This window comes from Typopeltis vanoorti, chromosome 19 (assembly GCF_054136105.1).
Source record: "Typopeltis vanoorti isolate ZY-2024b chromosome 19, IOZ_Tvanoo_1.0, whole genome shotgun sequence".
Taxonomy (NCBI): Eukaryota; Metazoa; Arthropoda; class Arachnida; order Uropygi; family Thelyphonidae; genus Typopeltis; species Typopeltis vanoorti.
Window position 1 is genome coordinate 21,877,297 of NC_143567.1, and position 26,049 is coordinate 21,903,345.

At 36.3% G+C, this 26,049-nt stretch overlaps 1 protein-coding gene across 5 annotated transcripts in view; it reads right to left on the reverse strand.

Annotated features, from left to right (window-relative positions):
* Nucleotides 1–26,049, reverse strand: part of Zasp52 (Z band alternatively spliced PDZ-motif protein 52) — a 247,229-nt gene that overhangs the window by 125,295 nt on the left and 95,885 nt on the right. For all 5 annotated transcript variants that reach the window (XM_090408794.1, XM_090408795.1, XM_090408791.1 and 2 more), the window contains exons 6-8: nucleotides 10,050–10,185; nucleotides 4,480–4,565; nucleotides 1,802–1,904 (exon numbers count right to left, since the gene is read on the reverse strand). In XM_090408794.1, coding sequence (XP_090264920.1) covers nucleotides 1,802–1,904; nucleotides 4,480–4,565; nucleotides 10,050–10,185 — 325 coding nt within the window. The remainder of the gene's footprint in view (nucleotides 1–1,801; nucleotides 1,905–4,479; nucleotides 4,566–10,049; nucleotides 10,186–26,049) is intronic.

Sequence of the window (26,049 nt, forward strand, 5' to 3'; positions counted from 1 at the left end):
CTAACAGCATCACTTAAAAAAAAAAAAAAAAAAAAAAAAAAAAAAAAAAAAAAAAAACTGCAGCAATGTCTGAGTGTGTTCAAAATGTGAAAAGGCTAAATAAGGTAAGAGTAAATTGGATGAATGAAGAGATTAAGCATGAAATCTGGATGAAGTCACTGTAGAGGTATGTTGGTAATGATCAGTTCTACGAAGAGCAGATCAGGAAGGTGACACGGTTGGTAAAAACAGCAAAAGTGCAGTATAAAAAGAAATTAGCCAAGCAAGTTAAGAAAAATCCTCAAGTTCTTTTCATATGTGGCAAGTAGAAGAAAAAATTACTATGGGAGGAGGATGCTGGTTAATGACACTAGCAGATTAGTAGCCAATGCACAGGATATAGCTGAAGTATTCGGTGATCAATTTATCAGAGTATTTCATCCGCATGAAGGCAACATCATGAGAAGCTGGAGTGTAGAGGATATGCTGGAGGAAGCACTAATGGTGAATGGGCAGGAGTATATGAGCAATTAAACAAACTTTATGTTAATAAGGCTATAGAACTTAACACTATATTTTAATAAGATATTTTGTAACTCAACCTTGCTTGGGATACAATTAATGGAGAAATTTTGAAGGAGGTGGAGGATATGAGAGATCTGGGAATGATGGTGTAGACAGAGACTTGAAGTTTAGGGGTTGCCTTGCTAAAATTATAATAACTTCCCAACAGATTATAGAGACAATAGGAAGGACAGTGACATACAGAAGCAAAGAGGTTATGGATATTTTGTATAAAGCTTTTATCAGGCTGCACATGGACTATACTGTATACAGATATGATCTGCCTGGTTTTTAGGGATATGTCTAGAGAATATTTTCTAAATTAGTGTCAGGTCTATGGAATGTCAGATATGAGGAGAGACTGCAGAAATGCAAATAGAGCATTGTGATCAAATAGAGGAATATGATCAAGACATAAGTTGGTGAGGTTGTTACCAGAATAATATGGAGGAGATTTTTTTATAAAGTAGAGAGAAGCAAGGATAGAAACTAGAGGCCATTCCCTGGAAGCTATAGAAAGAGGGTAAATGATGAGTAAAATGGATTACCTGAAAGTGTGGTGAGTGCAGAAACTGCAAATAGGTTTAAGGCACAGCTCAATGATCTTTTTGCATCAGAGGGTATAAACCTGTGATGAGTCCTTTGACTGTGTAGAGATCAGATGTTAATAATAATAATTTAATATTTTCAATAATAAAATTATTATTTTCTTGTGAATGTGTGTTTCTAATAATCATTGCCATGTCACAGGTGCCACGAAAAACCTATAGTGCTTTAATTCTTGAGGTGGGTTAAGATTTTTTTATTTTCTTTCTTGTTTTATTATTATTATTTTTTTTACATATACATAAAAGTAAAGTAATCCCTAGGATTTTGCTTTTCCATACCATCTTTACATTCAGTATATTATCATTTTACTTCTTCTATAGAATACAGTGGTAATAATCAAATGATACCAAATTGTTCCTCTTACTGCATAGAATACCTCTTTTGTTCTAGAATCTCACAAGAATCTTTATGAATTTCAATAACTGGAAATATGATCCTGGAGCTAATTATATTATATACATCACATTTTTCTATTCTACTGTTCAAATTCACATTTACTGTCATGTTTTGATGGATACTGGTGTGAAACAAAACAATTTTGTTTTCATTCATTCCCAATTTTTCACTTTTGCATGTTAAAAAAAAAAAGTTAAAAATTCAACTATTCAAGAAAATATATTTCTGAAGGCTATAATATTATGTTACTTACTGGGCCAGTGCTGTCGGTTCATATAATGGCATTGAAGACATCATCCTAGCAGCTTGTTTTGCATGAATGTCACAATACAGTTTGTCATTAACATTATAGTATCCTGAAAGGCAAAATATATCTAAAAAAGTGACAAAATATTTCAAATTGTAAGTATCTTAATAAATAAAGTAAGTTTTATGTCAGCTGCTCTATATCTCTCTGCACCTACCAGATTTTCTGAAAAGCTACTGCACATTTCTAAGAGGGATAGTGGGGAGAAAGTAATGAACATGCTTTGTGCTAATTGGTTTTCTAGAGAACAGCATATCTTGAAAAAGGCAGTTTGTTTTCTACTTCAAGAGCAACTTTTATTCTCTAATACTAGCTTTAAGTGTGCAATAAATGCTAAGATGTTCAAGTCAAGAAACAGTTTGCAAATATAGTAACCGGTATGGTTATGGCTCTTGGTTACACACACACACACAAAATGTAAAAACTCACCCACTTATTTTAAACATTTTTATCAACTATGAAAACTATCTGCTAATGTATTTTACTCTAAAGAAAATATTTTAATTTGTCTATAACAAAAGAATCAGCCAAAAATAAATGTAAAAACCAACAGAAAATATGATAGCAATAATTGAATTGTATGGTTATAAACATCATGTATAGTGATGTGAGAATTATACTCATCACTATACATTTTTACAATACAATACACCCAACTTTGTATTGTATTGTAAAAAAAATAAAATAAATAAGCAGATCACGTAATGAGTTATGTTTAACTGTGTTCATCACTGTAATAAATAAAAACTAAATATATCCAACAAGTTTTACTATCTTAATATCTAGTAATTTAACTAAGGTTATTAATTGACATAAAAATCAAAGATAGAATGATGCAGTAAAAACTATCAACAATATAAATTGGAAAATTCACATCTAATGTTGACGATGTTATGTTTGACATTAGCTTTCTTGTATTGCTTTCCAGTAATATTAATTAATTTGCACATCATATGGAAGCTGCTTATCAGCTTCCATATGATGTGCAAAATCAAACTCTGATTCCCATGAAGAGCATCATGTAAACAATCAATTTCACTACATTCCTTTAAACAGTGTGATGAATTTTTTTTTCCAAGTATGCTATTGTAGCTGTATTCCATTCCCTCATGTGATTAGATGAAATGCATGGAATAGCAAGAGATCTCATTTCAGTTATGGGTAACATCACAATGAATAGATCTTTGCTCTCCCCCCCCCCTATATGCAGAGCAAGTTAGTGATTGTGTGATGTGAACATGAGTGTGGTGAGTGAACAATTTATGACATAATTTGATGCCTTAAACACATTTGCAAATTGTGTGACAGTAAAGGGTTTTATCTTCTAATGTTTATTAGAATAGAAACAAAAAAATTAATTAAGAAATAAATAAAATTATTATTTTATTTTATTAAGGAAAAACTCATAAGAAGCAAGATAAGTGCTCTACTACAGTGCTTCAGAATAAATAAATGGCATTATTGATACTAGGATATTTGTAAATATAAATATTTCACAATATTATTATAAATGTAATGTTAAGGACTCATTAAGAGAGGGCCCATTTAGACACTCAAACCTAAATATCTGTTATATCTCTCCTTGAACACATTTACTAAAGACACACACACACACACACACACACACACACACACACACACACACACACACACACACACACACACACACACACACATCTAATTGTAGTCCATTCCATACACTCACCAGAAGAATCTGGACCTCACATCCTTCTTAACACTCCTAACCCCCTCCCCATTCCCTGAGTTCTACCTTCCCCATTCAATAAGGTGCAAAATCCCACTTATGAATAATAATAATACAAGATCCTCCTTACTAATTTGTACAGTGTGGCCCATAAGTCATGAAGGGGTTTGAAATGCAAATAACTATTTTGATTATTAATTTTTTCATTTTTTTCCAGGTATTCTGAGGAAAATTTGGAAAATTAATCATGGAAAAGCTCATAACCCAGCAACAAATCAAATTCATGTAATTTTATTTTGAAAATCAGGCACTAATGTATTCTGAAGGCAGATTTTTGGCAAGCAAATAATTTCATGAAGATAAGATCTGCAATTCATGGACCATGTTCTTCAGATTTGATGGATCCTGACTTCTTCCTATGAGGTTACTTGAAGGAAAAGGTGTATATGAACAAGTCCCAGACAAACCAAAAGTTGAAGGAGAACATTCATGCTGAAATTAGGGTACTGCAGTCAGAAACATTAACAGTTGTTATGGAACATGCCATAGAAAGGGCCCATTTTTGTGAAGATGAAAATGGAAGGAATTTACGTGATGTGGTTTTTCATAACTAATAAAAAAGATCTCCAGGTTCTGCATTTTGTTATATATAAAAAAGAATAAAAATAATTAATAAATAAAGTTATTAAATGTTTAAACCCCTTCATTGACTTATGGGCCAACCTGTATGTTTCTATCATATCTCCTCCCCTCCATCTCGTCCACAGGCACAATTCCATAGGCCAGTTATTATCTTGGTTACTCATTACTGAATTTTTTTTTCCCAGCTAACTTTTATTCTCCTTTCTATGTAATATGTGTACACAAATACTGTTACTGCTAGCTGAAGCCAATTTAAAGAGATTAATGAAATTCTTACCAGCATTTCGAAGAGAAGTCCCACAAGTGCTGCAGCGGAAGCATTCTGGATGAAGAGGCTTATCTTTTATCCTTACAAATACACCACTGAAAAATCAAAAACACAAACTCAAAACACTATATATGAAAAATAGTTCATCTTATTTTTTTTTCTTACACCAACGTGTTTGTTCATGTTTCTTTCTTTGTTTATAAGATTCCTTAATTCTACTAATTAGTTTATTTCCTTTTTGTAATTAACATACTGATATCTATATCTATACTGTAACCAAGATGTATACTTCTTTGCATGATCTGGAAGCAACATAGAGTCATAAAGTGTTAAATTTGATGACAGCAGCAGTGAATGTAATTGGTGAGCTAATCAATTTCATTACCCTGTAGTACTAGTGATCATGAGACACTGACTTGGAAAACTAGCAAGGGAAACATAAAAAAAAACCGGGGGGGGGAGGATTATATATAAGGTTCCCCCCCTTCATATAAAACAATAACATCAATACAAACATGTAGAAAGGATGTTAATTATTCATTTTAAGGAGAACTTTGATCATATTATATCTGACTTTCCCTACAAAACGTTTTTGAATGATTAAAAATTTCTGTTCATGCTGGTTATTTTACATGAAAAGGAAAAATATAGAAACCTGTTTCCTTTAGCTAATTTCTATATGGAACAATCAGAAACAAAGTCCTCAACATAGCAATAATCAAATGTTAAATGTTTAGTTGCACTATGTATATCAGTGTTTTTCAAACTTTTCTGATAGTAACCCACACACACACAGTGGTCACTTTATCAGGAACACACCTCCCCATTTAGGAAAATAGATCATTTCATGAAGCCACTGAAGTGATGTGGCTAAAGTTTGCTATATAAATTAGGTAGACAGGCATTAAAGAGTTCTATTTTTTTGCATCAGTGGGCACATGATCACCAACACTGGACAGTTGATAACTGGAAAAATATTGCCTGGTCTTATAAGTCCTGGTTTGTATTGTATCATGCTGATAGCAGAACCAGAATATGACAGCAACAACATGAAGCCATAGAACCTTTCTGCCAAGCATCAACAGCTCAGGTTAGTGAAGGAGTGAGAAATGTTTTCTTGGCATATGTTAGGCTTCCTAATACCAGTTGAACACCACCTGAATGCCAGAGCCTATTTTAACATCGTCACTGATCATGTGTGCCATGCCACAGCACGTTAGCTATGCTGAAATGGTTTGAGGTCATGACAATGAGTTTCCTTTACTTGAGGGGGCCAATTCAGCCCCAGATCTCATCCAATAGAGCATCTCTGGGATGAGGTGGAATGAGTGGTTCGCAGCAGCAACATGCCACCATCCAGTCTGCAACAAACCATGATGTCACAATAACATCTCCCACAGGCCACTTAATTGAATCAATGCTACTACAGAGAATACAGGCCATTGTTACGGCAAAAGGGAGATCCACTTGTTATTAAATGCTGTTCCTAATAAAGCGGCTTTCAGTGTATGTGTCACTGTGCACACACACTCGCTGTACTTCAAAACAAAACAAAACAAAAACTGAAACGAACGTGTCCAGTCCTCGCTACATATAATAAAGGAAACAAAAATATAACAAACTTAATATCAAACATCAATTTTATTAACATTTAAATACAACAGAGAAACATAAACAAAATAAAAAATAAACAACAGAAATAGAAATATTTTATTTAATGCTATAGATGTCCTTTCTATAAAACAGATTCATTTTTATTTATAGGAATAAATGAGAGTTTTGCTCACTATGCCTATCCTTTCAGAAGACTAATAAAAATGTCTCTGTGTAATGATAAACATCCCTCACCCAACTTTTATGTTGCTCCACCCACAAAAGGTTATTTCCAAACCTGCAGTACCTTTTGGACTATGGGTGGGCTAGGGATTTATATTTTCTTTTCTATCAATTTTCTTTTTTTGTATTTTGCATTTACTTTTTTAAATAGTCTGGTAACAATGCTCTAGAGATCAAAGATGGAACTTTTTCAAGCCACTTCAGGCCTCCAATAAGCAGGGGCAGTGGTTTCACATCAAGCAATGACATTCATCTCCCACCTAAAGAAAATCAGAAATATCCATGCCTATGGTAGGATTCAAACCTGCAGCCTGTTGGTTGGAGAGCAATTATGCTAACCAATCGGCCAACCAAACTGACATCATACTGCAAATGCAATAAAAAACAAGTAGCTTTATTTTACCACTAAATATAGTATGGGCACAATTAGAGTATATATGTAGTGAACAAAATTAGTGTAAATTGGAACGTGTCAGGAATAAAAATAATCCCATCTGCATATTGATTAAACAACACCACTCCCACAGATGCTATACATCATAGGTGGCCAACAGCAGGACCGCAGGCCGCATGCGGCACGTAATGCGATTTTGTGTGGCCCGCGGCAGGATAAAAACTATATTAAATTATATGTATTATCAATTTAAATATTAGTTTCAACCGCAGATTTTCTGATTGATATACCAATTATATTCATTATTTCTGATGACGGAAACAATTTATATTCTCAACATGGAATCAAAACTGCTTTAAAAAGATTACTCAATTTATAAAATGTACTGCTTCTCTGTGGGAGTGGTAGATTTCTATGCACTCCAAAGTAACGCATCACTGAAAGTCACTTGCTCTGCTCTGGTTACAGTGATCAGTTTCAGAGACTCAGTTTCAAGTATTTTATATTGTTCTCCCAGTAATAAAATGATTTAACAAATATAGTAATTCAATACATATAACTATTGCCTTGAAAAAATGAAGTTTATTTTTATTTAAGTTCTGTCTAAAAAGTGTGCAGCCTGTGACACTACCACTCATCATATATTGGCCCTCGTATAGAATGTAGTTGGCCACGCCTGCTATACATCATTAAGACAGTACTAATTTAACAATAAAAATTTAACTGAAACATTCAAACTAGCATTCCATATATATCTTAAACTTTGTAAAAATGCACCCGCTCAACATATGAAGGGATATAATACTGTCGAATGAGTTCCCACTTGAAGGAGAAAAATGGGATGTGACACAGTCTAGTGCGAACTTGTTAAAGCTATGAAATCTATGAGATACAATCTAATATTTTCTATTATATTTAATTTTTTAAAAATGTTGGTCAGGACTTACTAAACTGATTGTGATTTGGTCCACTAGATCAAGATATGTTACATACTTTGTGTGTGTGTGTGTGTGTGTGTGTGTGTGTGTGTGTGTGTGTGTGTGTGTGTGTGTGTGTGTGTGTGTGTGTGTGTGTGTGTGTGTGTGTGTGTGTGTTTAAACAGCCAGCAATCTCAAAATACACTTCACCATAGAAAAAGACAGAATGAGAGGGGAAAGGTTAACAAAATTGGTAAGAAAAACATGGAACCCTAATCAGTAAACTGGAGCAGATGGGGATAGATACAGGGTTGGTGAGATGGATAGGAGGGTGGTTGAAATAGAGATACCAGAGAGTGGTTTATTCAGGAGTGGAGTCTAAAAGACGGCTTGTGACTAGTAGTGTACCACATGGCTCTGTTCTTGGACCACTGCTTTTCAATTTGTTCATCAATGATATAGGAAAGGATTTGAGAGGAAGTGTTCACTTGTTTGCTGATGATGCAAAGTTGGGTAGAGCAATTGTGAGTGCACAGGATGTCAAAATTTTACAGGATGATTTGGATAGTTTGGAGGACTGGGCTAGGAAAAATGGATGTCAATTTAATGTGGCAAAGTCTAAGGTTATGTACTTTGGGATGAAAAGAATAGCAGCAGTATATTACATTGGTGGAACCGTACTCCAGGAGATTGATAAGGCCAGGGATTTGGGAGTGTTGGTGGATAGGGAATTGAAGTTTAGGGGACACATTGCAAAGTGACTAAATCAGCTCATCAAATCACTTGGCTTCTGAAAAATACTTTAACATGCAGAGACAAACAAGTTGTTGTTCCTCTGTATCGGGCCTTGATAAGACCCCATCTGGACTACTGACCACTGTGCCCAGTTATGGGCACCAGGGTTTCTTCGTGATGGGGAGGAAGTGGAGAGGATCCAGAGATGAGTGACCAAGATGATAGCAGGTCTGTGGAATGAACCTTATGAGAATAAGCTGAAGATTTGTGGGTTGCAGAGATTGGACGATAGGCAAAGGAGGAGTGATATGATTGAGACATTCAAATTATTGAAGGGTTTCTATAAGATTGATCCAGAAGATATTTTTGAAAATATGACTGGTGGTGGGAGGACTAGGGCCATGCATGGAAGCTGGGCAAGAGCGTGGTTGACAAGGGTGTTAGAGCTAGGTTTTTTACTTGGAGAGTGGTGAATGAGTGGTATAAGCTTCCAGAGTCTGTTGTGGGTGCTACGACCATGAATGAGTTCAAGGCAAGGTATGATAGATACTGTGTCAATGTCGAATAGTCGTTCTTGACATGCTGTTAGGGCCTCCCTCGATGAGTCTGTCGACTCCTTGAAGTTGCCTGGAACAATAATAATAATAATAAAAAAAAAAAAGTTCAAAGGAAGACCAAGATCTGGGTGTGATACAGTCAGAAGTACCCTAGAAAACAGAAACATAGATGACAATATGGGAATGCTGGAGGAAAATTTCTGACAGGAAATCAGTAATAATGTAAGCTTAAAGGTGTAATTATTATTATTATTACTACGGGCTACTCCAGGAGTCCTTAAACTCATCGAGGGAGGCCCTAAACATCATGTTCACACAGCTGTTCAACATTCTCACAGTATCTATCATACCTTGCCTTGAACTCGCTCACTGTCATAGCACCCACAACAGACTCTGGCAGCTTATTCCACTCATTTACCACTCTAAAAGCAAAGAACCCAGCTCTAACACCCCTGCTAACCACACTCTTGCCCAGCTTCCATGGGTGTCCCCTAGTTCTCCCACCACCAGTCCTGATCTCAAAAATATCATCTGAATTAATCCTATAGAATCCTTTTAGCAATTTGAATGTCTCAATCATATCTCCCCTTTTCCGCCTATCAACTAGTTTCTGCAACCCACAAATCTTCAACCTGTTCTCATATGGTTCATTCCATAGACCTGCTATCATCTTAGTCACTCGCCTCTGGATCCTCTCAACCTCCTCCCCGTCAAGAAGGAACCGAGGTGACCAAATCTGGGCACAGTAGTCGAGATGAGGTCTTATCAGGGCTTGGTACAGAGGTACAATAACTTGTTTTTCTCTGCTCGTCAAGGTATTTTTCAACAACCAAGTGAGTTGATGAGCTGATTTAGCTACTTTCGCAATGTGCCCCCTAAACCTCATCTCCCTATCCACCAACACTCCCAAGTCCCTGGCCTCATCAATCTCCTGGAGTACAGTTCCACCAATGTGGTATACTGCTGCTAATCTTTTCACTCCGAAATGCATAACCTTACATTTTGTCACATTAAATTGACATACTGTCATGTAATACTGTCATAGTATTCTGTACATCCTTTGAAGGCACACATTAGGACACCGATGATGATAAATGTATTATAATCAGAATTAATTTATAATAGATACAATATACATACATGATAACTTTTCCACATTCAGCACACTGGTTTTGACTTGCAGTCTCTGATTTTTCAGAAGGTAGTTTTGTAATGGGAGCTTCAATATGCTGAGTAAATTGTTGTGGTGGTGGTGGTGGTGGTGAAACAGGAGATTCTACATATTAAAAAAAATATAAGTAAATTTTCATTTAAAAGATATATGTAAATAAAATAACATAATATGGAAGTTTATAAGTCATCAATAATGAAAATATAACTAATATTTTCAGTCAAGCAGACAAACTAATAACAAATAAAAAAAATAAGATTGGTTAGAAATGAAAATGAACCAATAGTTCATTACGAAGGTTTATTTTCTTGATCCTGATAATTAGTGATAATATTTTTGGTTTACAGATCAAGTGCTGATCAATTTTATTAACTTAACTAGTTTCGCCACACTAACTGTTGCCGTCTTCAGGGCACTTACATATAGGCTGAAACAATCCCACAATTATGTGTAACTATAAAACTGACAGAAATAACTGTAAAAAACTGACTAGAATAATTACATATAAAATATTATTATTATTCAGGCCTCCATGGAGTCGAAAGACTCATCGTGGGAGTTCCTTCCTAAGAACATAAAGTCTGTCAAGACTCATCGAGGGGAGGTCCCCCCCCCAAGAAACAGAGTCTATCATACCACTCCTTAAACTCATTGACCATTCTCGCTCTCACCACTCCATCAGGCAATGCATTCATCAGGCAATTTCACGGTTCAACCACCCTCCACGCAAAGAAACCACTCCTCACCCTCTTGCTCACACTTTCCTTTCGTAACTTCCAGGGATGGCCTCTTGTCATCACTCCTTCCCGCTGTTCAACCAAGCGAAAGAACTCCCCAGTGTCAACCCTGTAACCACCTCTCAAAAGTTTAAAAGTCTCAATCATATCACCTCTCCTTCTTCTATCCACCAAACTCTGCAGTCCACATTCCCTCAGCTGATCCTCATAACTATCCTTGTACAGTCCTGAAACCATCTTTGTCATCCGTCTTTGTATCCTTTCCACAGTTAATTTATCCCCTTCAAATCCTGGAGACCAAATCTAAGAACAATAGTCCAAGTGTGGTCTGATCAGAGACTTATACAATGGAATGATAACCCTCTTATCTCTGCAGGTCAGTGTCCTTCTCATAATTGCAGCAATCCTCTGTGTTACCTTCACCACCTTTGCAATATGTCCCCTAAACTTCAGGTTTCTATCAACCATCAACCCCAGATCTCTTGTCTCCCCTACTTCCTCCAGCATAACTCCTCCCATAGAGTATGCTGCATCCCATCGATGTTTCCCAAACCTCAAGACCTTGCATTTTGCTGCATTAAACTGATACCCCATTCATTTGCCCATATATCTAGCTTATTTAAATCCTCTTGCAGGGTACCACATCTACACTATTACTAATAATCCTTCCCAGCTTCGCATCATCTGCAAACAACTGAATATCACCTTGCAATCCACTGGCAATGTCATTGATATAAAGGTTAAACAACATAGGTCCTAGTACTGAGCCCTGTGGGACCCCACTTGTAACCCTCTGCCTCCTTGAAACTGCTCCACCATATACAACTCTCTGATACCTATCAGACAGCCAATCCTGAATCCAGTTGACCGAAATAGTATAGAATGTGCGTGAAACACGTATCGCGTGTACAAGATTAGCTGTCGCTAAGGAACTTTCTGTAGTTTGTATTAAAATTCATTTCTTTTGTTTTTAAAGATTTGATTAGGGTTTTCCATATCTCTGGGAGTATTAGGCCTTGATTTCTGTTAAGGTTGACAGTAGAACGAGTGACTGTGGCTGCTTCTTGAATGGTAATCTTCCTCTAAGTAAGAGGAACAACTTTTGTCCCACTCGATGACATGGTTAGTTGTAGAGAAATGAGATGATAGGCCAGAAATGTCCTGTCTGTTGTTTTAGACATAGCCTATGTGCTCTTTGTGTCTGATTTCAAGGCTTCTCGAAGTCTGTCCGATATAACTAGAGCCACATGAGCATGGAATATTATTAACTCCAGCATATTTATAGAAAGGGTGGTTGTCTTTTAGAGATCTTAGTAGTTTACAAATAGATTCTATTGGTTTAAATGTTACTCTTATTTTGTGTTGTTTGAGGAGGCTGGCAGCTTGCAGGAGATGCCACTTACAAACAGAATTGCAATAGTTTTTATATATTGAATATCTTCTTGTTCTTTTTGTGGTGGTTCAGAGAAAAGGACTTTATTGACTAGTCTTCTTGGATAGCCGTTCAAGTACAGATTGTTGGAAAATGTTAACTCATCTTAAAGGGTCTCGTTGTCTGTTGTGATGCGAATCGCTCTCTTCTTTAAGATGTGTACAATGCTGAGTTTATGTGAGATGTGGTGAGAGGAGCTGAAATGTAGGTAGCGACCTGTATTGGTCAGTTTTCTGTACACCATAGATTTATACTGCCATCAATTTGTTTTTTGATTAAGATGTCTAAAAACGGTAGTTGTTTTTCTCTTTCAAGTTCCAGAGTAAATTTAATAGAATGATGGAAGGAGTTGATCTTTTTGAGAAAATGATGTAGGTCATCTTTGTTGTTGTTCCACACGATGAAGATATCGTCCACATATCTGAACCAAATTTTAGGTTTGGGAATAATTTGGGATAGGATTTTATTTTCTAAGTCTTCCATAAAGAGGTCAGCACATGAAGGAGAGAGTGGGCTCCCCATCGCCAATTCTTGGTAGATATTTTTCCACAAAAAAGTAGTTAGAATTTAGGCAGTGAGCAAACAATGAGGTTATATCTTGTGGGAACAAGGTATTTAAGATGTCAATGACCTCCACTACAGGAACGTTTGTAAAGAGAGAGGCGACATCTAGGCTGACTAGAAGATCATTATCCGATATGTTGATTTTTTTTAGCTTTTCCACAAAATGTTCGGAGTTTTTAATGTAACTCTGAGTTGTGGATGTGTTGTTGTAAGAGTTTCGAGAGATGTTTTGACAATAAGTAGGTAGGAGAGTTTATTGCATCAACAATTTCGCCAAACTTTAACTGTTTGGCAAAACTAGTTGGTTAAGTTAATAAAATTGATCAACACTTGATCTGTAAACCAAAAATATTATTACCAATAGTTCATTAGTTAAAGAACTTGTATGTTGAATAACTATTGACAAACTACTGAAGGCATTCTGGATTTTCACCTTAATTCTGAAAAGAATCAAGTTTAAACCACTGATTATGTTCACTGTCAGGATTAAGAAAAGCTTTACTAAAAATGAAGACTATGAGCTATAATACCAAACTAATGCATGCCAAGGTTTGCTCATGCTTAGTATATATTTTTTTCTTTCGAAATCACTTCCAAAAAATGAATAAATAAAACTGCTTCTTAGTGTGTAAGCATAAACTTTCTTGGCTAGAAAATTTACATATTTATCTTTTTCATTATTAGTTTGAATGCCCTGCCATGTAACAAAATCTCATTCTTTTAATTTCTAATAAATGAAACTGCTTACTGTAGTACAATAAATATGAGCATCTATATGGTAGTTGTTCATAAACATACAACATAGTCCATATTAAACTTCACTAAATATGATATGATCTAAAAATACTAATTCCATAAAGAAATCATTACAAATGTTTTTCAATAAATTTCAAGAAACAGTATAGCTGAAGCCTATTTCCATTTCTCATATTATATTTTGATTGTTTAAGTGCATATGATTTTCATAAAATATTCATACAAATTCTTTAACTAAGAACCTAAGAAAAGAGATTATTACGTTTATCTTGCTTCTCAGCATTTATTTCACTTTAATATTTCGTTCTGTCAACTTTATGTTCCTATACATATACCATTATAACTAGTAATGTACAGATAAAAAAAAAGTGTAGAGATGCATGCTGAAGGGAAAATAAATTATTATTTATTATTATTTGGTAACTTTTGTGGAGTCAAACTCTTAACGGGAGGCCCACTTAACCAGCAACATGTCTATCATAATGAGCTTTGAAGTTAATAACACTACCTGCACACACACGCAACATGCTCAGGAAATGCATTCCACTCACTAAGAACTCACCATGTAAAAAAAAATTCTTCTTTGCATCTTTATACAACTTCCAGGGATGGCCTCTCATTCTTCCCATCTTAACATCCACTCTTTTTATAATTTCTTCTGTATTAATCTGATAGAATCTTTTAACTAACTTGAAGGTCTCTATCATATCTCCTCTTTTCCTCCTATCCACCAACCTCTGTAATCTACATTCTCTCAAATGCTCTTCGTAACCAACACTCCAGAGTCCTGATATCACTTTGGTTATTTGTCTTTGGACCATCTCTAGTGTTTCCACATCACAACGAAAACTAGGCGACCAAATCTGAGCACAGTAGTCTATATGTGGTCTGATTAATGCTTTATATTGATACACCACCCCCACCTCCTTATCCCTATATATCAGCAGCAGCAATAAGATGCACAGTCTTTGCAACATGTGCGATGTGTCCTTGGCACCTCAGTCCACTGTCCACCATCACTCTGAGATTCTGAATCTCATCCACTTCATGAAGTACAGTTCCGCCAATACAGTATGTAGCCTTTTTATCTCTGTCCCAAAGATAACACCTTGCATTTATTAACATTACAACTGCAATCCCACTCGTTTGTCCAAGCTAAAAGTCTATTCAAATGAGATGAAGTTCCTGTAGAGAACAAGTTTTGTCACCTTTATTTATTTTCCATGTTTTTATTATTGTAACAACCTACATGAAGTGAAGACTCACCATGGGAGATGTATGCAAAATACTACAACTCATATCATATCTTAAATTCATTTGCCATCATTTCATCCATAACACTTTGCTAAGTACTAGGGATCCATTGCCAATCCTATCATCATTCTTCACCATACACCTTTATGCAATTTGCATGCAGAGTCTCCCATTCTTATCCTATCCCTTTGAAAATTCTTTGATACATTTTTCTCATGTGAATCTCACCAACAAAAGACTGTCAGCCGAGAGTACATTAGTACTAATAGCAGGATTTTCAGATTATCTAAAAGTTGGAAAATCTGGAAACCTAGTCAAAATTTCTATATACAAGCAAGCATCCCAAGATCCAATCTGTGGATCCCAAATTTACAAACCTAACATGCAGTAGCATTTATGCTGACATCCCTATTCATTTGCCTATATTTCGAACTTATTCAAATCTTCTTGAAGACCCAAAACATCAGCACTATTACCAATAACAATCCCAAGCTTCACTTCATCTGGATATTTCCCTGTAATCCAATGACAATATCATTGACATAGAGATTGACCAGTAATGGTTCCAGTACAGAACCCTGTGAAACTCCACTTGTAACCTTCCTACTCCCTGATACTGCTCCTCCATATATAACTCTGATATCTATCAGAAAGTCAGTTACCAATCCACTAACCTGATATCTACACTCATATGTTGCAATGTAAAAACTAACTTGTCATGTGGCATCCTGTCAAATGCCTTCGTAAAATAAAATGCCAGTGTATGCCTCATCCACTGTTCTTGTTACGCTATCATAAAAGGCAATCAGATTATGAAAACAAGAGCGCTCTTAAACAAATTCATGCTGGCCTGCATAAATAATATTGCTCTCATCTGCCCAATTCTGTAAATTTCTTATCAATTTCTCCAAAATCTTAACCACAGAAGAAATAAAAACTGGCCAAAAATCTGATATCTCCATTCTACCACTCTTATGCAATGGTACCATCTTACCCTTCTTCAGGAATTTGCCCAATTTCAAGACTTATTTATGTCTTGAAATGGGGCTATGGAACTGACCATTAACAGCCAGGTTAAGTCAGTTCTATAGCATATTCCCTTAAAACACATGGTGAAATTCCATCTAGTCCCCATCCCCTGCCTTAATGACATCTGGCAAACTAGTATTCAGAATATATCTTCATTCACTTTTAATGCTACATCCATCCATATTCCTCTAGAAATAAAGCCTGATTTATCAGAATGGAACACTAATAAAGTATCATTACTCAACTATGTCATTTGCTTGGTCACCCAAGCCGCATCTCCATCCAGCAAGGTAATCCCTTCCACATTAAAAAAAAAAAAAAAAAAAAACTTCATGTTCTCTTCGGATTGTAGTGCTAGTCTTCTCTTCTTACTATACTAGTGTCACTTTCCCAGCCTAATTCTTATATTCCTCATACAACTGTTTTACACTTACCTTTTTACGTCATCCATAATCTCTTTTTCATCTACAATTCCCCATTTTATTTCTGTAATCATTCACTTGATTCCAAATCAGTATCCTTTTCACTCAAGGTGCCACTGCTGTCAATAATTTTTTTTCTAAAGTATCTCCGATGCACTACTGACTTCTTTTTCCTTCAAATTCTTTTAATTCATTGATGATATGCTCCAAGTTGGTTAGTTGGCTGTCTTATAATTTGACATAAATTCCTTTTGCCATAATATTTCTATATGCATATTCATCCTCCAAGTCAGGAATACATGATCACTCCTACCAACTGGAGTTAAGTGTGATATCTCATTCATAATTAGATCCTCTGCAATTCCCACCTCAAACTCATGATCGTCATGTTCTCTCCATGACATGCTAATTAAGATATTATCTTTCAAGAAGTCCAACAATTCAGTTCCCTTAGTGCTTCCTCTTTCTAGTGTATATTGCTAGAATTGAAGTCCCTCTTCCATAATGATCACGCGCTTCATGCATACCTAGACCATCTAGATATGTGTAACTATTTAGGCAAATTAGCCAAACTAATTTGCCTAAATAGTTCCTGATCTATGGTGACATTCCACTAAATATCTTGCCCTATCTTATACCATATACTCTCAAAGCCATTAGTGTCAACTGTAATTCTTTACCATGAGAGAGGACAATTCATCTCTTATGAGTAACACTCCATCATCACCTTTACCTTCCATATCCTGCTGAAATATGCAGTTTATCAAATATCAATTCCTATCCCTGTCAGAACATTCTCCTCCTCCTCAGATAACCAAGTTTCACTTTCACTGATACCAACAATCTTTGGAGATGAGTCAATTGACAGACCACAAACTCTTTCCCTTTATTGATAATGATCCTATATACAGAAAAACAGAAAAACTCATAGCTATTACTCCCCACATACTCCACTTGGCTCAGCAACATAGAATATACTCTCTCATTTCTTACACCATTATCCCTACCTGAGGCCATCCCAGCTCCATTCCACTCTTGCAATTCTAGTTTCTCTGCCCTAATACACTCACGTGTCCAGAAAACAACAGTCTTTCCCAATGTCTGCATCCTTCTGTATTTTAATGTAATCCATCTCTAGCACATAGCTCCCTTATACATACTATCAAAAATTCCATGCTCCATCTATCCCAGTTTGGGAAAGTGGCAGGGGTCAGTCCACTCAAGTAGTGCAATGAGTAGCCTCTCCCTGGGATACCATCCTTGCTGATCAATGGAGACCCAGCATTCCAGACCTGTCTTCCTATACATCCATGCTATCATCTGATTCATTAACACTGCTCTTTTCCTCCACTCTGCATTATCATACTGAAGCAACACTCACCATTTTCTCTTGGACACATTTCTGCTGCACAATCCCTAACATCAGTCTCAATTCTCTTACTACATGATTCATGCTACCGCTCAGGTAGCATGAATCATGTAGTAATTCACTTCATTGCCACACTGTCTATTGATTCTCCCAGCAAGCTCTATGGCACTCTACTTTGAGCACTTCAAATAATCAAATCCACCATCTCCATTAAAAACCAGTTTGTGATAGGATATTACACTGAAGAGCTCTAATTCTTAGTATCCTTGTGTGAAATGTTCTATGCCCTATCATGTATGGATCATGCCTCTTTACTGTGCCAGGTGGTAGGATGGCAATATCTTCTGGTATGCACTGGTATCCTGTAGATAGCATACAGTCTTGTTCTGGTCAGAGACTTCAAGGAGAAAACAATTATGTGGATGTAAGCTTTTTAAATTCCCATAAATTCATCTGGCTGTTTCTTAGATCCTGCTCAGATGATAAAAATTTTGTCAACAAATTTGAGCCAAGTTCTTGGCCTTATCTTTCAGATATCTCTAAAGTTTGTATCCTAACAAACTCCACGAATAAGTCTGGCAATCATGAAGAAACTGCTCAGTGCATGGCTAAACCTTTCTTCTGAATATAGTATTTATTTGCCAAATTGAAAAAATATATATATACTGCCTTCATTGTGTAATGAATGACTAATTACTACTACAACAGAATCCCTCCCACATGAGATCAGAATCTAGGTTTCTTTCTACATGTAAGGGAAAGAAGCCTATTATGCTTATGAAACCTATAGACCCATCCTCTCTTTAGAAAAAAGGAATGTTTCCTTGTTTATGTAGAGTAACTATAGCATCCTCTCTTTCTCCCTCCATTACTAATGTTTAGAGAAACATTTAATACAAAAAATTCACTAATGGTCAAAATGTAGATTTAAAGCTCAGAAATGCTAAAATCCCTCCTGACTTTTCAAATCATTCAACATATATATATAACATGCAAAGAAATAATAAATTGAATCTTTGTGTAACCAATTATTTGATTGATATACTTTTTTTTTTCTTAAGAATAACTTAATGTTTCAGCATATCATGCAGAAGATAAATTGCTTACCTTTGTAGAAATAACAGTAGATGTTAGATTTTTTGAAGAGTAAATTGCATACTTACACAAATATGATATACTTCATAGTCACTGAAGGAGCCAGAGGGAAGCATGAAATTTTCAATGGAAATTGGCTTAAAATTTTTACTTGGAATGAATTTTAAACAAAAGCAATATTTTGTAATGCTAGGCTCTAACAATAGGCTTTGTTAGTAATTTTATATCATTTCAAGAACAAATACAATGCAGATTTCTTGCATGCTTATTTTTTACTACTGCTATTAAAGTTCTGAAAACTTTCAATTGCAATGGATTAGCTCAAAGGAATGCAGTGTTAATAAGTTGAAACAAGATTAAAAAGCATTGAAGATTTTTTTTTTTTTGTATTTTAGATTTGCTGAATTATGATAAATGCATGTAATTAAAATACCACTAATTAGAGAAAACATCAATGACAGAAAACATGTAGTGAAACTGAGTTTGCTAGAGCTATTTCTGAAATATTCAGTTAAATTAACTCAACAGGAGCTGTATTTATTTTCAGTGGTTAGGAAATTTACTTTTACAAAAAGAGAGTAAGAAAAGTAAAGTTTGCCAGTGGGCAAGGTTATAGGTGGATGTATAAGGTAGGAGTGAAAAAAAGATGAAAAGATAAGTTTGTTATTACTTAAGAGTTTTTACTTTAAATTATGGAGAATAATCTAAATACAATGTATAGTCTCTGGGTAATTTGCAGTGTAGAATTTGTAGTTAAACATAATATTTCATTATAGTTTGTAGTAGTCTTTATGCAGTGTTTAAATAATGGCAGCAGCCACAACTCATTTTGCCAATGGCTTATCACCAAGTCCATCCCCACTTAAGGACTATATTATGCACAGAATACTATGGGATTTTGTGGCATGCTGTGCTTGTGGCATGTATGCATACCAGCAGTTAGAAACATGGAGGTGAAAGATCAGGGGATACATGTCTACATAAAATGTAGAAAATGGGAAGAACTTTGCAATTCAGAAATTAGCAGAACAGACCTCAGCGTCAGAAATGGGTGAATAATGACAGAGAAACGAGTAGCATGATCGAGAGTGAAGAAAACAAGTGGAATATGAAAATATCTTTATGTTTTTATTCAATGTGAAGTTTTCAAAAGATAGTGTTGATTGCGAGGATGAATGTCGAGCAAGAGTGAGTAGCTTGCAGAGAGAAATGCACTGAAAGAAGAAGCAGAATGTATCAGGAACAAGTTGAGAAGTTTGAAAGAAAGTTGAGAAGTGTGAAAGAAGAGATTAGGAGACTGGAAACAACAAATGCAGAGTGAATCAGAGTGGGGGGGGGGGGGGAGAGAGAGAGAGATGAGAACAACAGAATGGGAGAGAATAAGAGAACCAGTGAAAGACAGAGAATGAGAAAATAGGCAAGACAGTGCTGGAACCAGGGATGGAGAACTGACAGGATGACAGGTAAGTGGGAGAACAAAGAAAGAGTTCGAGGAGAGAGTGAGGAAGGCAGATAAGCAAGGAAGAAACAGAGTGGTAAGAGGTGTGATGTATAGAGACACAATGATCCATGCTGATTGGGTAACAGAATGCCAGAGGAGTGTTTGCCTGGAGGGATGACAGTTTGACCATGCTAATTAAGCCATTTGAAAGGGTGGATGAGATGATTGTGATGGTGGGCATGAATGATTTGAGAGGCAGCATGAATTGGGCGACAAGAGATCTCAGGTTCATGCCTGAGGTTGTATTGAAGAAGATAGAGGGAAGATAGTGATTGTGTTGCATAGGTATGATAAGGCAGAGCTGCAGAGAAGAGTATCAAAAAGAATAGTATAATAGCCAGAATGTGTCAAAAGAGAGGCTTGGATTACATGGATGCTTGGATGGCATTTGAGAACAGAAAGGAACTGCATGCAAGAGATGACTTGCATTTGAATGAGGAAGGACATATCTGGAGAGAATGTTCTCTGAACAAGTCAGTATGTCAATGCAGGAAAACTAGATTATCAGGATGGATGGTAGCAAGGGTAGCCTTTTGTGGGAATAGCTACTTGGGAGAAGAGGGGAATACACTGGGTAATGCTGAATCTAGTTGAGTCTGGAGGGGATAATGATAAGTATAGAAACACTGACAATGTCTCGATTCTTTATACTAATGCCAGGCATATTCAGAATAAAGAAATAATTGGCGGCATTGATAGTATAAGCCTGTCCAAAGATTACTGGTGTCTTTGAGAGGTGGTTGACAGGAAATGATGCACTGACAGGAATAGAAGTAGTAGGGTATAGCATTTTCAACAGGATAGGAAAGACAAATGTGGTAGTGGAGTACTGCTTATAAGTGATGAGTTATGTCCTCTCAGAGTGGAGGATTTGGAGGGCAATGTGGCACTAGTTTTGAAAGCATATGGTGTGAGGTAGAGGTGGGCAGGACAAGATATTCAGAGGTGTGGTGCTATAAGTCAGGGAGCCTAGATGATGAAGAGAAGGAAATGTTTAGGCAGTTGAGCTTGGTGAGTACAAAAAGAATGATTGTTATGGGAGATTTTAACTACAGCAGTATAAATTGGGAAAAGGAAACTGCATGTAGTAGTAGTAAGGGAATCGAATTTTTTTAATTCTTGAGGAACAAATCTCTTATACAATATGTAATAGAAGAACATGAGGTTCAAGAGTTTTACTTATGGTCATAGCATCAGAAGATCTCATTTTTAACTGAGATGGCATCTCTGCCTCCAGTTGTAGAGTCTGACCATGTGGTTTTGACTTGACAGATGAACAGATATGCAGAAGTATCAAAGAGAGAGGAATGCATGTGGAATTATAAGGCAGGTGATTATAATAGTCTTACATATCAGCTTGGGTCAGTCTCATGGATGAATGAATAGGAAAGGCAAGATATCATACAGTGCTTGGAAACTTATGAAGAAATATTTATTAGCAGCAATAAAAACTTGTATACCATGAGTGAAGAACACAATTTGGTATAAAGTAGATGACAAACAATATCAAACAGGAACTACAGGCAAAAAAGGAGGTTATGCAAGAGAAGAAGGGTGGAGCTCAGATGCAAGAAGAATATAAAACTCAAGCCAGGAGAGTGACTGGTATGGTAAGGAAGGCAAAACTGATATGAGAAGAGATTGGCTCTGAGATCCAAAGAAAATTCTAAGGAATTTTTTTGTTATGTGTCCAGTAGGAGGAGAAATGATTGTGGAAGAATGACTGTTGGATAAAAATGGCCATATAGCAAAAAAATTCCTCAGAATTTTTTTGCTATGTGGTCTAGGTTTTAACTCTAGAGGGATAGGAGAGATTTGAGGTTTAGTAGTGCAAGAAGAGAGTGTGTTCCAAATACTGAGTACTCTGGATGTCAATAAAGCAGTGGCATTGCAGATTTCTCCATGGATTTTGAGAGAAAATGTGTTAAAGAACTGACAGCTTCATTGACTTGGCCTTTCAATGAAAGTCTGGTGGTAGAAAACTGGAAGCATCAAACTAGAGGCCAGTTTGTTTTTCATCAGTAGTTAAGATTTTTGAGAAATTAGTGAGAGATCATTTACAGCAGGGGTCTTCAATGCATGGCCCATGGAGCTCTTTTTTTTAGGTGGCCCGCCAGCCATTTTGAAAAAATGGCTACTTAATATTAAGACGCGATTGAATAAAAAATAATTTCAATGAAGCCCGCAGGCCACTAAGCTATACTGCAATATTTAGAATTGCAAGATGCTTTCCAGATTCACAAAGAATGCTGTGCATTTCATACTTTACATAAAATCCTATAAAAATAATTTTGGCCTTTCAATGAAAGTCTGGTGGTAGAAAACTGGAAGCATCAAACTAGAGGCCAGTTTGTTTTTCATCAGTAGTTAAGATTTTTGAGAAATTAGTGAGAGATCATTTACAGCAGGGGTCTTCAATGCATGGCCCATGGAGCTCTTTTTTTTTAGGTGGCCCGCCAGCCATTTTGAAAAAATGGCTACTTAATATTAAGACGCGATTGAATAAAAAATAATTTCAATGAAGCCCGCAGGCCACTAAGCTATACTGCAATATTTAGAATTGCAAGATGCTTTCCAGATTCACAAAGAATGCTGTGCATTTCATACTTTACATAAAATCCTATAAAAATAAATATTAAATAGACATGCTTCTTTGGCATTCTACCAGTGCCAAGGAGTATCAAAGTTTATGAAATTTATTTTCATATAAATACAAGAGGATCTCATCCACAGTCAGCCGTGAACAGTGCGATATTCGTGTATAAGTGCATGCAGATTCATCGTGTCAGCCATAGCCTATTGTGGTTTTATATTGGCAGACTTTTTTCATTAGTGTGAGACATATTCAGTGGATAATAAACGTTACACCGGCATTTTGGATTTTTTTTGGGGGTTCACCTTCCATCACTATGGCGTCTATGAGTAAAAAGCATAAAGCAAGTGATTCTTGTTGGGTTTTTAATGAAAAGTGGACCAATTTGTACTTTTTTGTGCTGACTGACGATAAGCCAGTGTTTAATTTGTTGCAAGTCAGTGTCAGTATCAAAAGTAAACAATAGAAAACAATACTATGAGACAAAGCATGCATCCAATTTCGATCACCTTCAAGGGCGGTTTCATGTGGACAAAGTGAACCATCTCCAAATTGATTTAAAATGCCAGCAGGGTACGTTTAAAAGGCAGAGAGAAGAGAGTGAAGCGTGCCTCAAAGAAAATTATGTAATAGCTGGAAAAATTGCTAAAAAAATCTAAAACCTTCTTGGATGGTGAGTTTGTGAAAGGGTGTCTCATTGCTGCTGGGGATATTCTGTGCCCAAATAATAAGGAAGTGTTTAAAAAAACAGAGTTTGTCTGAGTTAACTGTAGCACGACGTGTCGAAGAACTTGCCAATGACATTGAAGGAAAACGGTCGTCCGAATTTATGTCATATTCACTTATTTCAGATGAGAGCACAGATGTGAAGGATACAGCACAACTGGCTATCTTTGTCCGTGGCATTGATCAACAATTCACTGTGACAGAAGAACTGCTAACGCTCATACCTATGAATGGAATGATGAAGGGCACTGATATTCTTGAAGCCGCCAAGAAAACGCTCCAGCATTTTGACCTCAGCTTAACCAACCTCGAGGGTGTGGTAACTGATGGTGCCCCTGCTATGGTGGAAAAAAAACGAAGGGTTTGTTGCACTGCTACGGAAAGAACCGGAAGTAGAACGAAAAGTTTTCATCCATTACCACTGTTTAATCTACCTGGAGAATTTGTGCATGAAAACTATTGGATTTGGGAATGTCATGAAAGTTATTGTGACTGTCGTCAACATTATTAGGGCAAGAGGATTGAATCATTGTCAATTCCAAGAGTTTTTGACCCAAGAGTGCAAAGCGGATCACGGCGATGTGGTTTATTATAGTGATATGATTTGGTTGAGCAGAGGGAAGGTTCTTAAAAGAGTCTTCGACTTAAGGAGCAAAATACAGCAGTTCATGCAAACCAAGGAGAATCCGATTGCAGAATTTAACAATCCGAAGTGGATGACAGACTTTACCTTTGTGACCGACATCTCGTTGCATATGAATGACCTAAATATGTGGTTACAATCCAAAGATCAATTGGTGCACACTCTGTTTGATCACATCTAAGCTTTTGTGGCCAAGCTCAAAATTTGGGAGGCACAACTAGCAAAAAAAGATGCAACTCATTTTCAGCTTCTTGTTGAGTCCAACTTTTGGTCTCTTGATGAATACGCTAGAAAATTAGCCTTATTGCAAAGCGAGTTCGAAGAGAGATTTAGTGATTTTCGTAACCAACAGTCTTCTTTAGATTTATTTTCAATGACATTCAGTGTCAATGCTGCTGAAATGTCAGGCTCAGTACAAATGGAGCTGTTTGAACTCCAAAACAACTCTTCTTTGAGAGAAAAATTATTCAATGTGCCCTTGCTTACATTTTACAAAGACTACATCTCTGAGGATGCATTCCATAATCTTCTCTGGCATGCTTTGAAGATGTTAGGAAGCACATACTTATGTGAGCAGTTCTTCTGCAGAATGAAGCATGCGAAGTCCAAAACAAGAACTTGGATTACAGACCAACATCTTGAGAATACTCTGCGCATAGCGACTTCCAAATTGATGCCAACATCGACAAGCTGGTCAAGGAAAAACATTGCCAAGTTGCCCATTGACATTTTAAAAAATGAATGTTTTCGTCATTAAATTATCTTTTTTCAAGTATTGATTGTATTTACTGACTCCTACATGAACCCGACTCCTACCTATGCTCTTAAAGCTGAGTTTGTTTATTTTTATAGGATTTTATGTAAAGTATCAAATGCACAGTGTTCCTTGTAAATCTGGAAAGCATCTTACAATTCTAAATACCACAGCATAGCTTAGTGGCCTGTGGGCTTCACTGAAATTTTTAATGCAGCCCGCACTATCTGAAAGGTGGTAATGTTAACTGTGAGAGTCAGCATGGATTTGTTGAGGGGCCCTCTTTAGTTTTAGTTATATAATTGCCTAAAGTAACAAGAGTGGTCGATGAGGAGAAAAAAAAAAGGTATATTCCACTTTTTTTTTAAATTTCACAAAGGCATTTGATAGGGTGTCAAATGCCTTTGTGAAATTTAAAAAATATACTGATATACTGATATTTAAGCTACAGCACATGGGTTTAGATGTCAAGTTAGTGAAGTGGATTTAGGATTTGCAATCTGATTGGTATCAGAGAGTTGTGTTTGGGAGAGCACAAAGTTTTGATTCACTGATTCATACATAAGTTTCGGAAACTTGTGAATAAGTAAATATCCTCCCTGTAGTTCATTCACAATGTCAATGATATTGTGAATGGACAGCAGTGGGGATACTCAGTTGTTTATAGATGATGTGAAGCTGGAAGGGTTCTTAGTAATAGTGCAGATGTGGTAGCCCTGCAAGAGGATTTGAATAAACTGGAGAGTTGGGCAAATGAATGGGGGTTCAGTTTAATTCAGCTAAATATAAAGTCCTAAGTTCGGAATACATCAATGGTAGACTGCGACTCATATCTGTGGTCTCTAATCTTTGGTTAAGTGTTTTAATGGTGCAAGAGTGACCAAGGAAGAATATATTGTGCAGTTGTTCAGTGATCATTTTGCTAAGGTTTTTCATATTGATGGTAATGATACTATTCTAAGGAAACAGGAAGTTGAGGAATCAATACTTCTACTACTCAGTTCGCTAGAAGTGGAGAAAATGGAAACAGTAGGAGAGAGGGAATGAGAGAGATGTATGGGGGTGCTAGAAGAGGAGAGAATGGAAACAGTTGA